The sequence below is a fragment of the Hydra vulgaris genome, chromosome 03 (assembly GCF_038396675.1).
Source record: "Hydra vulgaris chromosome 03, alternate assembly HydraT2T_AEP".
Taxonomy (NCBI): domain Eukaryota; kingdom Metazoa; phylum Cnidaria; class Hydrozoa; order Anthoathecata; family Hydridae; genus Hydra; species Hydra vulgaris.
The window spans coordinates 61,142,511-61,154,526 of record NC_088922.1 but is presented as its reverse complement, the minus strand read 5'-3'; the positions used below and the strand labels follow the sequence as shown (position 1 = coordinate 61,154,526).

General features: G+C 26.9%; 1 protein-coding gene across 3 annotated transcripts in view; it reads right to left on the bottom strand.

Moving 5' to 3' along the window:
- LOC100203856 (drebrin-like protein B) overlaps positions 1-12,016 on the bottom strand; it is a 66,112-nt gene that overhangs the window by 30,594 nt on the left and 23,502 nt on the right. For all 3 annotated transcript variants that reach the window (XM_065793907.1, XM_065793908.1, XM_065793909.1), the window contains exons 3-6: positions 11,688-11,743; positions 11,471-11,583; positions 11,215-11,289; positions 691-831 (exon numbers count right to left, since the gene is read on the bottom strand). In XM_065793907.1, coding sequence (XP_065649979.1) covers positions 691-831; positions 11,215-11,289; positions 11,471-11,583; positions 11,688-11,743 — 385 coding nt within the window. The remainder of the gene's footprint in view (positions 1-690; positions 832-11,214; positions 11,290-11,470; positions 11,584-11,687; positions 11,744-12,016) is intronic.

The window sequence follows — 12,016 nt, the reverse complement described above, 5'->3', positions numbered from 1 at the left end:
AGTTAGACCTGCTCTTGCAGCCAACCTCCAACTATTATTACATTGTCATAATGTTGCTTTTTATTCTCTTTCCTAAAAATACTATAATGGGCACTGCTCTAAAGAGCTAGCATCTCTTGTTCCATCTACTAAAATTTATTCTTGCGTTAATGGTCATTCAATTAAGTCTCATCCTTTTTCTTTGACTGTTCATAAGTGCTCCAAAAACTCTTATTTGTTTAGTTTTTTTCCTCAAACATCAGTTCTTCGGAACTTGCTTCCTTCATCTTGCTTTCCTAACTCATACAATTTGCAATCTTTTAAGTCGCCTGTCAATTGTTATCTTGCTCTACAAACTTCATCTTGATTCTGTCAGTAACATCTAACTCTAACAGTGGTTGCTTGCAGTCTTGTTGGAAGTGAAGATGTTGAAAAAAAAAAGGAATATTATTGAAGATGAACTCCTTAAGTTTCCACAACGATATGTAAAATTAAACATGGGCGGTAGTAAAGATGAATGGTAGTAAAGATGAATGGTAATCTAAATTTATTGGGAAAAAAAGAATAAACCTGGCCTTCAACACTATTTTTTTAAACTGCTGCAGGAAATAAATGACTCAATAATTTTAAAACACCCCATAATTTTTAAAAACTAAAGATAACAAAAACTGAAAATAAACAAATAAAAAGCTATAAAAACTGATAACTTACAATCTGACCTTGCGGAACAAATTCTTTTGGTGCTTCTTTGTGAAAACTATAGTTAGCACCTGATGCATTTTTTACTTTCTCCATAATAGATTTTTCATCAACATCATCTTCTGATCGAGCATTAACTTGCACATGTGCTCCCTTCACAAAAATAAAAAAACAACATAAAACAAAAAATTAAAAAAAACAACTGGTTTTTAGTTGTACTTCTGCATTTGATTTTTATATTTATTGGGTTTTAGTAGTATTTCTTTACTTGGTTTTTATACGTTTTTTAAAACTAACATGTGTAACTTACCACATGCTATTTCTAAACACAATTACACTTTAATCAGATAAATAATTTTAATCTTACGCTTAACCAGACAAATAATTTTAATCAGGAGGTTAAATTAGTGCAAATTTCATAAGTGCAAACTGGCATAAGTGCAAGTTTGGAAAAACATAAGTATGGCAAAAAAATTTGAAAATGTTGGCATAGGATTTGCACTTATGTCAAACTTTGCAAATTTTTTCAAATTGCCAGAAATTATGCCTTGGAACTTCTTGCTTATAAGGCGAGTGCCAATACACCACTACTACACTAAATCACAACTGCTTTGCACTTCTGTCCGCTCACACTTATGCCAATTCGCACTTATGCTGATTTGCTGTTATGAAATTAACACTTAATCAATTAATAAGCACTTAATCAATTGTCCTGTATAAACACTACCTATGTGATGTCTAGGACATAGGATAATGTGATATCATTAGATTACTTTGTTAGTTATAAGAACAAGAAGACTCAGTATTATAAATAAGTTTAATTTAAGAGTTAGGTTTGTATTTCCAAAATGATTTTTATCCAGATATCAAATTAGATCAGACAACTTCATTCTTCATGCAATGACATGTTCTTTTAACGGTTTAAGAAGTTCATTGCTCTGTGAAAACTTAAATTCATTTAGATTGTCAAATATAATCATTGCACCAGCAGAAATTAACTTGGTTATCTTGCATCAAAGTGACTCAAATGCTAATTTTTTCAACAAAGGTGCTGTGATAGCATCTGAAACTGTTTCAAAATAAGTAAAATTTATATTTATTTTAAATCAATATCTGATTTTTGATTGCATGATTTTAATTTGTAAAAATGCTTGAACATTGTTAATATGCTATTCCATCTAGTTTTTGAATCTGTGATAAAGAATATTCTTTGAATTGATATTAATTGAATTATTCTAGGTGTGATTTTTTCCTAGCGCTGCTTCTGTTTAATATAAAATTTCTTTAGTTTTCAAACTACACATTAAACAAATTTATTTTGTCTTAAAACACTACTTGTTAAAAAAAAAATTCAAATTGTCAATGGTGAATAAATTTTATAATTCACCATAAGCTAAATTAAATTATTATGATTCTAAATATATAAATGTAAACATAAACTTCAATGTTTAAAGTTAACATGAAAAAAATAAATACATAGGTTTACCCAATAAATTATTATATAATTAAAAGTTTCAATTTTCAAGACTTTTGGTGAAATAGTTTGCCATTAACCATTAAATATGATTTTAGCTTTTCTTATAAATAGCTGTGTTTTTTTTTGTTATGAATGATATTTGGAAGTATATTCCAAAGTTTTGGACCATAGTGAGACAATGCTTGATTACCAAAATGATAACTGCATTTTGTTTTCTATAAACTAGTGCACTACATTGAAATGAAGAAAGGTTTTTAGAGTAATATTTAGAATAAACAGCTGTGGTGTAGTGATTAGAGTTCCAGCTTCAGAACTAAAGTGTGTGGTTTGAAGCCAGCTTGGACCATACATGCATCACTGGTAAGGAAAGAGCCGTAAACTTCCTTATTTAAATGTAACTCTACGGTGTTCTGTGATAAAACTTCTTTTAGCAACTAAAAAAAAAAAAGTTTGATTATCATCTGAGCATCTAAAAGTTTTAACATTGATTATGTTCAGATATTTGTATAGTGGTCTCAAAAAGATACTAAAGAGTTTTGAACCTTGTGGTGCAGCATATTTTAGATTTTGGTTAATGAAATATGAGTTACAGATTTTAGCTTTTTGAATACAGTTAACTAAAAATGTTAATTCAGTGTCAAACGCAGCATCTACGTCAAGTAACATTAGAACTTAAGGTAAATTTGTTTGTTAAAAAGTTCATATATATATATATATATATATATATATATATATATATATATATATATATATATATATATATATATATATATATATATATGTATATATATATATATATATATATATATATATATATATATATATATGTATATATATATATATATATATATATATATATATATATATATATATATATATATATATATATATATCATTGGTAAGCTTAAGTAAAAATGTTCTGTTGAATGATGTTTTTTTATCCATATTGATATTTTGTATGAGGATTGTTAGTTGTCAAGTGTAAATCAAGACGATTTAAAACTATTCTTTCTCTTAGTTAGGTAGTGAATACTAAATTAGAAACTGGTTTATAATTTTGAAAGTTTTTAGTATCATTGGCAGTCTAACTTTTTTATTGTTGGTCTTTATTATCCCTAGAATCTAGAAATATGGATTGACAATCAATACTGCAGATCATCTGGAGAAAATTTTACTCCAAATAACATGATAATTTTGTAATTTTCCTTTTTTTTATCTTATTTTGTGACGCAAAACATTCCCATAACATTTTTCATTTCTGTTGCATTATTTTTATTAATTTTATATTTATATTATATTTCTAGAAGTCATGCATATTTTGGTAATAAAAACAGGATTCCTGTCTAGTAAATTTTTGATTACATCTGGGAGTTTATTATTAATAGAGTAAACATTCCATTGTCAAAATGAGCATTATGTCCATCTAAAACACAGCTAACACAGTTTTTATACATCAAAAAGTAAAAATAAGTGTATTTTTTGCTACATTTAGCAATTTATTGGATCTTATTTTTGCATTTTTTTATCATATTTTTGCATTAACTCACATAATGTTCAAAGCTTTGATAGTTAAAACAAAGCTTTACATTGAGGTTGTCATATATTCTGCAGGAAGTTAATCTGAGAGTGACTTTTGTTTTTATAACATTGAATTTTTGTAATATTTTACTTATTTTTACTTAAAGATTTAAAACATTGATGGTGTATTGTTTTTACAGGTTTGATAGCTTTTATTTTAAAATAATCTTTAATGTTGTTCACCTTGATAAACTCTTCTATGAAACAGTTCAGTAAGCAAAACATACTAAAGTTGTGGTACAAAACTTACATGGCATACCAAAGTTGTGGTAAGTATTTAAAGAAAAAGATTAAACTTTTAAACATATATTAAACATATACTAAATATGAATGTATCACATATTCACTTGTTTATTTTCTCACCAAACAACTTAGTAGCAAAATAAGCAGTAAAAGCAAAGATGAAAGGTTTATAAAGACTGTTTAAAAATATTCATAATTGTATTTTAATATTAACATAAATATTATTTAATCAAATTCAAATTAAAGATTTCATTAAAAAAAGTAATAATGACTACGAATATTGTTTAAAAATAATGGTTAAAAAAAACAACAATTTACAAATGTTATGACCATGTAGATTTTACCCATTTTAGGGGTAAAATCTACATAGTAGTTTTTCAATATTTTAAGAAGGGTGGAAAGTTTACAAGGTGTACAAACTTTGACAATTAGTTTTAGTATAAAAAACAGTATAAAAAAACTTATTAACTTATTACCTAACCCAAATAAGGTTAGGTGGGCAATAAGTTTGTAATTTATTTCCCAGGGTCCAATCACTGCAATTAATTTTTTGAAAAAATGTCAGTATTTGATATAAGCATAAATATGTCCAAGTTTGAAATTTACTCCATGCAATGTTGCATATGTTACATAATGCAAAAGAATAAAAAGTCCAAAGAATAATCTGAATGATCTTTATTGATATACTTAATTAAAGACATTAATACTTTGTATTTAAAAATAATTACAAATAAAGTAATTGGGCCAGTGATAAGTAAATTTTTAAAAATGCTTTTAAAAGATCACCAACTAAAAATAATAACTGTATTTAAAAATATGTAAAAAAAAAAAAAATGATTTTGAAAAAAATATTCCATTTAATCAAAGATTTACTAAACACAAGATCTTAAAAAAGCAAAACAAAAGTGGAACATTTGTTTTGTTTATTCTTTAACAAATTTTCTTAAAAGTTAAAAAAAGTGTGGCAGAGTGAGATAAAAATACAAAAGGGCAGATGTCCAGTGGAAAATAAAGAGTCTCTAAGTAGAAAAATACTAAAAATTCAAGTAAAGTGTAGTAAATATAAAATGAAACAATAAACAAGAGTTTACTGTTGACAAACAAAAACTGACATTATCCTTGTTATGCATACAAAACAATACACAACAATAGTTTTAATTTCATTTGATCCTAATCCTATCAATAACAAAATCAAATGAAATAAAAACAATTTTTTATTTATTTAAACAAGTTTACAGATTATCTAAAGAAATTTGTTTATTAACATTTTAATTTTTGAAATTTTTTGTTGTTTGAAAGAGGTATTTGATTTTAAATACTTTTTTATTATTTATTTAACTTATTTATTAATTTTCTTTTTTTTTCTTTTTTTAAAAAATAAAAATAAAAAACAAACAAACAAAAAAACTTGTTTTGTCGTCTGACAACAAAACAAGAATGCATTAACTGGCTATTTCAGTATGACATCAGATTCAGCATGACGGCAGTCTGACGTCGTACTGAATTTTTTTAATTATTTTTTGCTTTTTCTCTTTTCTTTTTTTTGAAACAGCCATATGGAATAAATTAAGCAAAAAAAGTTGCCAAATGAAGATTTAAATCTACCTTTATAAGTATAGGTTTATATATATATAATTATTAATGTTGTTATTATTATTATTATTATTATTATTATTATTATTATTATTATTATTATTATTATTATTATTATTATTGTTATTACTATTATTAGAATACATGAAAAAATACAACATCGTGATGAAACTTAAAGTTTCATCATCAGTAATATCTATTTTCTAAATCAAGAAAAAAATACAAAAAAACAATAACAAAGCAAAGAATGAATTCTGAGGTCAAAACAAATTAAATTAGAAAATTGGTTAATCACCAATTGGGCAAGAACAGATATGTTTCTATGCCTCCACTTAGATATCATTTAATAGATTTAGATTTTTGAAAAATAGAATTTTAAATTTTTCATTTATGCATAATTTAGAGCATAATTTACAATTTCATGATAGATTTATGAGTTGCACTATTTAATTATTTTCCATTTGACAACTGGGTTTAAATTTGCATCTATTAATTTCTGATTTTTCTTTGATAGTTCAGTGTCCCTTTTTTTTACTTAGGAATATTAAAGGATTTTATACAGTTGGTACATCTAATTTTAAATCTTGTTTTGCTTATGTAAAATTTATTGATAGAAGTGTGAGCAGGATTATTAGAACTTACATTAACTTAGCACACAATGTTGTTTGTTAGGTATTGGTTTGATAACAGCCAGGTATTCTTTTTAAGGCAGTTGCAATTGGTTTTAGGTTAAATTTTATTGTTGTTTATAAAGTGACAATCGTGTGCATTCAAAATAGATTTCATATTTGGCATACAGCTGTAACTTACTTCTATCGTGTTTCTATTAAAAATTTGTTTATTAATTAAGGTTAAAAAGGTTTTTCCTACATTAGTGCTGACATCTTTACTGAAAAGAAGGTTAAACGTAATGATGTTGCGTTTACACTACTTTGTGTGAGGTAAATTTAAATTAGGGTAGTATGAAATTTTGTAATTAAAGTCAGATTTTAACAGTGCATCATTGTACTTAGGTGTAGATCTTTGAAAAAAATTTTTACTCAGTTTACTCAAACTTTAACCAATTTGCAGACAATCTGAACTTGATTGAATGCAGAAGCTGTTATAAATAATGGGCAGGTGGTTTGAATCAGAGTGAATATAGTTTAAAGAATTTCTGGGCTTGGAATATGATTGAAAAGTATGGTCATTGAGATTTAATATATCAAGGTAATTTATATCTTTCATGTTGCACTGTATTGATATAGTGAGATCATTTCATTTAAATATATCTACAAAATGTTGTTCATTTGGGGTCCACTTATGTTTTTAAAAATTGCTAATCCAAAATCAAGGTATAATCCAAAATCATTTTTATTATAAAACTGTTCAATTTGAAACAAAAGGTAAACTCCCAAAAGTTCACATACTTTTGCACCATCAAATGCTCCCATTGAAAAATCAAATAATCTGTCCTTATTCTTATAACCCTACCACAAACCCTGTAAACTAAGCCTAATTATATATATAACATTGTGTTAAACTTAGTACTCACCTGGTCTAGCAAAGAAACAAGTGATAACCAATTTAAAATAATTTGAAATGCAATTTTTAGGCTTGTTCAAAGCATATTTAGAGGTGTTGATTAATAATATTTCTAAGTATAGAGACAAAATCTTTTAATGCTTGAATAAGATTTGAACTATAAACTATTATTATTACTTGCTTGCACAATCGTGTAATTAAAAAAGTTAAACTAAAAACATGTCTTGTTATACACAGTGCAACAATAAAATCAAAACTTGTTATTCAGTAGAAGAAGCAGTAGCAGATTAAATAATTTATTAATATTTTATGACATTTTTTGGACAGAGAATAAAAAACTTTTATTAAGTACCACAGGAATAAAAAACTTTTATAAAGTATCCATGCCAAGATTTCACATTTCATAACATTTAAAGAAAAATCAGTTTTTGCTTTTATTAAAACGCTAAATAAACAAGTTTTTTCTTCAAGTTGTTCATCATAGTTCCTATTATGATTCTCATAAAGGATAAACAATATGGCTGAATAAAAATTTCTACTTAATAAGTCTAAAACCTGGATATAGACATTATAATTTTTTGCCCCAATATTTGATTATCAAAGAAAACAAATGAACAAATACTAGTTTTTATCGATGCAATTATAACCAGCTTCTTCTTTTAATAATTTTCTGTCTTCCTTTCTTGTACCCAAAGAATATCATGATACCAAAAAATTCTACACAATTATTATAATATTTGGTTGCCTAAAGGAAATGATGTTTTTCTGTAATGGACTAACTTTTTCTTTGAAATGCTATATAAACTTGTGAACTAAGCGACATTTTGAATTAACCAACAGCCATATTTTATGTTTAATAAAATTTGTAATTAAATAAATTTGATAAAACTCCAATTAAGCAGGGTCTATGTTATAGAGGAAGTCCGAATTTTAATTTAACTTTTTTTCTCTTTATTTATTATTTAAAATGCAAGTTATTAAAATGATACACAGTCTAGTGTAATAAAACTGGGGGTGTCCATTGATATATTTTGATATATACTTGTTGTTACTAACTAGTTTTACCTCCTGATAATAGTTAAACAATTAAACTTTTTAAAAACTTTACTCAGGGTGTATGTAAAAAGGGGAGTCCAAAATTTGTTTTAACTAAAATAATCATTTTGATTTTTTTTAAACTAATGAAAGAAAAAATTTAAAAAATAAAGTTTTATATAACAAAATAAAATAAGGTCAATAATGTCAATTCAAGTTTCTAATTAAGTTATTTAACTCAAAAGTTAGTTTAACCTCCATCAAAATATTGTAATTATTATTTTTAAACAATCGCAAAATTATGAAACTGAAATACTATTATGTTTTCCGGTTTTTAATTTATTCCCAACTGTTTCAGATAATTAACCATGCATAATTAGTTTAAGTAATAATAGTAATAGTAACATGTAGTAAAACTTTTTTCAACAATATAATCATGTTGAAAACTTTTAAATTTTTTTGGGTACGTCCAACGACGTAGCAGACATCCCTTAGACATTTGTGTGTGTGTGTGTGTGTGTGTGTGTGTGTGTGTGTGTGTGTGTGTGTGTGTGTGTGTGTGTGTGTGTGTGTGTGTGTATGAATATATATATATATATATATATATATATATATATATATATATATATATATATATATATATATATATATATATATATATATATATATATATATATATATATATATATATATATGTATATATATATACAGTGGCGGCACAAAGTAAGGATAAATACAGCAGAAATCCAATCACTGCAACTTTTGTCCAAATAATTACCAGATGAAAGCGTCATAACTACAATTATTGATCTCTGTTGTGTTGACACATCAAAATCTTTGCACTTCCTGTTTACCTTAGCAACAAGCACATGTTTTTTTAGATAAATTAATATAACACATTGGAAAGTTGTTTATCATATTTTAAGCATAGGAAACAAGACAGTAAAGGTAAGCGCAGTGCCTTCATTGAGATATTAATGTCATCATTATTAATTGGTAGAAAATATGTGTTCATTGTATTACCAATCACATATTGAGTCAGTATATACCATTTAAGGTCATTTAAGGTCATCTAAAGCCTGATATGGTTACTGAGAACCAGCAGTCAAGGGTAACTATTGAGTTTTAAGGTATTCTCCACCAAGCTTTTTTACTTAAGCCAATTTTTTTGTGTTTTATTAGCATCTGCTTCCATTTTGACAGCTTCACTATCAGTATTAATATTATTTTGTCTGTTTTAGTTTAATTTAATGATCTAATATCAGTATTTTTTGTTGTAGAAAAAATGATAAAATATCGTCGCTTGTCCCAGGAAGAGCGCCTCCGTGCTGTTTTCATGGCAGAAAATGGTGAAAATTATAGTAAAATTGCAACAATTCTTGGTTCTACTGCAAGCGGCATCAGGAAAATTGTTAAGAAATATCAGAATTCAGGTTCTACAGCAGACAAGGCACGTTCCGGAAGGCCAAAGAAGACTACGGCTCTTACCGATCGGGTGCTGGTCCGCATATCACTTCAGGATCTTCGCCTGACTGCACTACAACTAAGCCGGAGACTGTCGGAGGAACATGGAGTTAATTTGGCCTCCAGAAATGTGCGGAAGAGACTACAAAAGGCCGGATTAAGAGGGTGTGTGGCAGCAAAGAAACTTTTGCTCTCTGCCGCCAATGTCCGGCGACGGTTGGTCTTTGCCAGGGAGCACAAAGACTGGACTTTCAAGGACTGGAAAAACGTTATTTTTTCCGATGAAAGTTTATTTCAACTATTCTGTGGGGTAAAGAGACTGATTGTTAGAAGAAGAGTTGGTGAAAAGTTTAAAAAAGACTGTATTGCACCAACTGTGAAGCATGGCGGTGGTAGTGTTATGATTTAGGGGTGCATGTCTGGACATGGGGTAGGGCAGTTGTATCGGTGCATTGGGTCCATGAACCAAGACCAATACATTGGAGTGCTTCAGGACTCAATGCTACCATCTGCTGATACTCTGTTTGGACAAGAAAATCGGTTTATCTTCCAGCATGACAATGCGCCATGTCATAAAGCAAAGAAGGTAACCAGTTTCCTTCGTCAAAATGAAGTGGATGTGCTCGACTGGCCTGCTCAGACATGAACCCCATCGAGAATTTATGGAGTGTCATGTCTAAGAGCATTGAGGGAAAAAAACCATCCAATTTGGATGACCTGTGGGTATTGTTACAAGGTGCGTGGAACAATATCCCACAGACAACAATCGATGGTCTTTTTGCCTCAATGCCTAGCCGTATGAGGTGTGTGATTAAACCATACCAAATAATTATAAAAAAATGTTTATTTTACATGTGTTCACTCTGTATGTAGTGCTCAATAATTTAGATAAGAAAACACACATCTCTTAAAATTTCTTTCGTTAGAACCTCTTAAATGTAAAAAATGCTATATTCTGTCGGATTTGTCCTTACTTTGTGCCGCCACTGTATATATATATATATATATATATATATATATATATATATATATATATATATATATATATATATATATATATATATAAATGCGGTATTGGGTAATATAAATTGCGGTAAAATAGAAATGGTATTAATTAAAACATAAGTGAGAAGTTCTGAATTCATTCCCCACCATGTCCCTGGTAGTACTGTACTCAGCTTGTTTCTCCGCACAGTGGCCTTGTTTGTCAAGGTTTGTGTTTTGGAATTATAGAGTTGAGAGAGAGTTGTAATCAAAACTAAAGTAGCCTCCTTGAGTAGTGGCCTTCTCAGGCTTGGGGAGGTGAACTATCATTAAAAAAAAACAACTACAAACTCTAAATATATATGATATAAAGCATCAAAATTCTTATCATGAATTATTTTATAATCATACAATCGAATTCTTGAATTAATTTGAAAACTTAGAATTTAAAAATATTAAACTATTAAACAAAATATTCAAAGCTAATCTCTATTAATAAGTTTTCTTGTTTTGTAAAAGACTTAAAATGGCATTAAATCTTTTAACCAATTTTTTTCATACTTGTTTACTTTTTTTAAAACCCCACATAGTACATAAACACATATCTATTTTTTTAAAGTTTAGCTTCAACTACTTACACGAAAAAGTCCAGTAATGTCACGAAGATGGTTTGCACATTTACCTTTTACTGAAGAGGGAACTCCTTCACCTTGCTATATATAAATATTTAATATATATAATAAAAAATATATAATTTAAAAAAATAATATAATTTAATATATATATTAAAAAACATATAAAAATTTATATTTAATATATATTTAAAAAAATTAAACAAATCTTGAAAATTACTTTTTAATATTAATTGAATAACTAACATTTGTTTTGTCTTACCCAATTAATAAAGACTATTTTAGGTAAATTTGTATTTGGATCAATGACTCTTAAACCAGCATATAACATTTTTCCTCCGCTTAAATCATCAACGAGCTCTTCCAAACCATCTTCTAAAAAGTTAAAATGTAATAAAAATTAAAGTATTAACTTTTAAAAATATAAACTTATATAAATATATATTTATATATTTTTTCAATTAAAACAATAAAAATACCTCCATCATTAACAACTTTTAAGTCAAAAGTTGAACCATCATAACCAAACAATACCCTGTATACATAAATAAAAATTGAAACAATCATGATATACCAAAAAAAATTTAAAAAATCAAGCTCAAATTAAAAAGCTTACAGTCAAACCCAACTAAAAATATTGGGTTTTGTTTTAAATATAGATCAAACAAAACTCAAATTATTTGGTGTTGTTTTAGATTTAGTGTTTATTATCTATAGAGTTTCCATATAAATATATATTTTTTGATTAAAAATAAAAAATGCAAAAAATTGATTTTCGCAACTATATACTATATAAATTTTTATATAA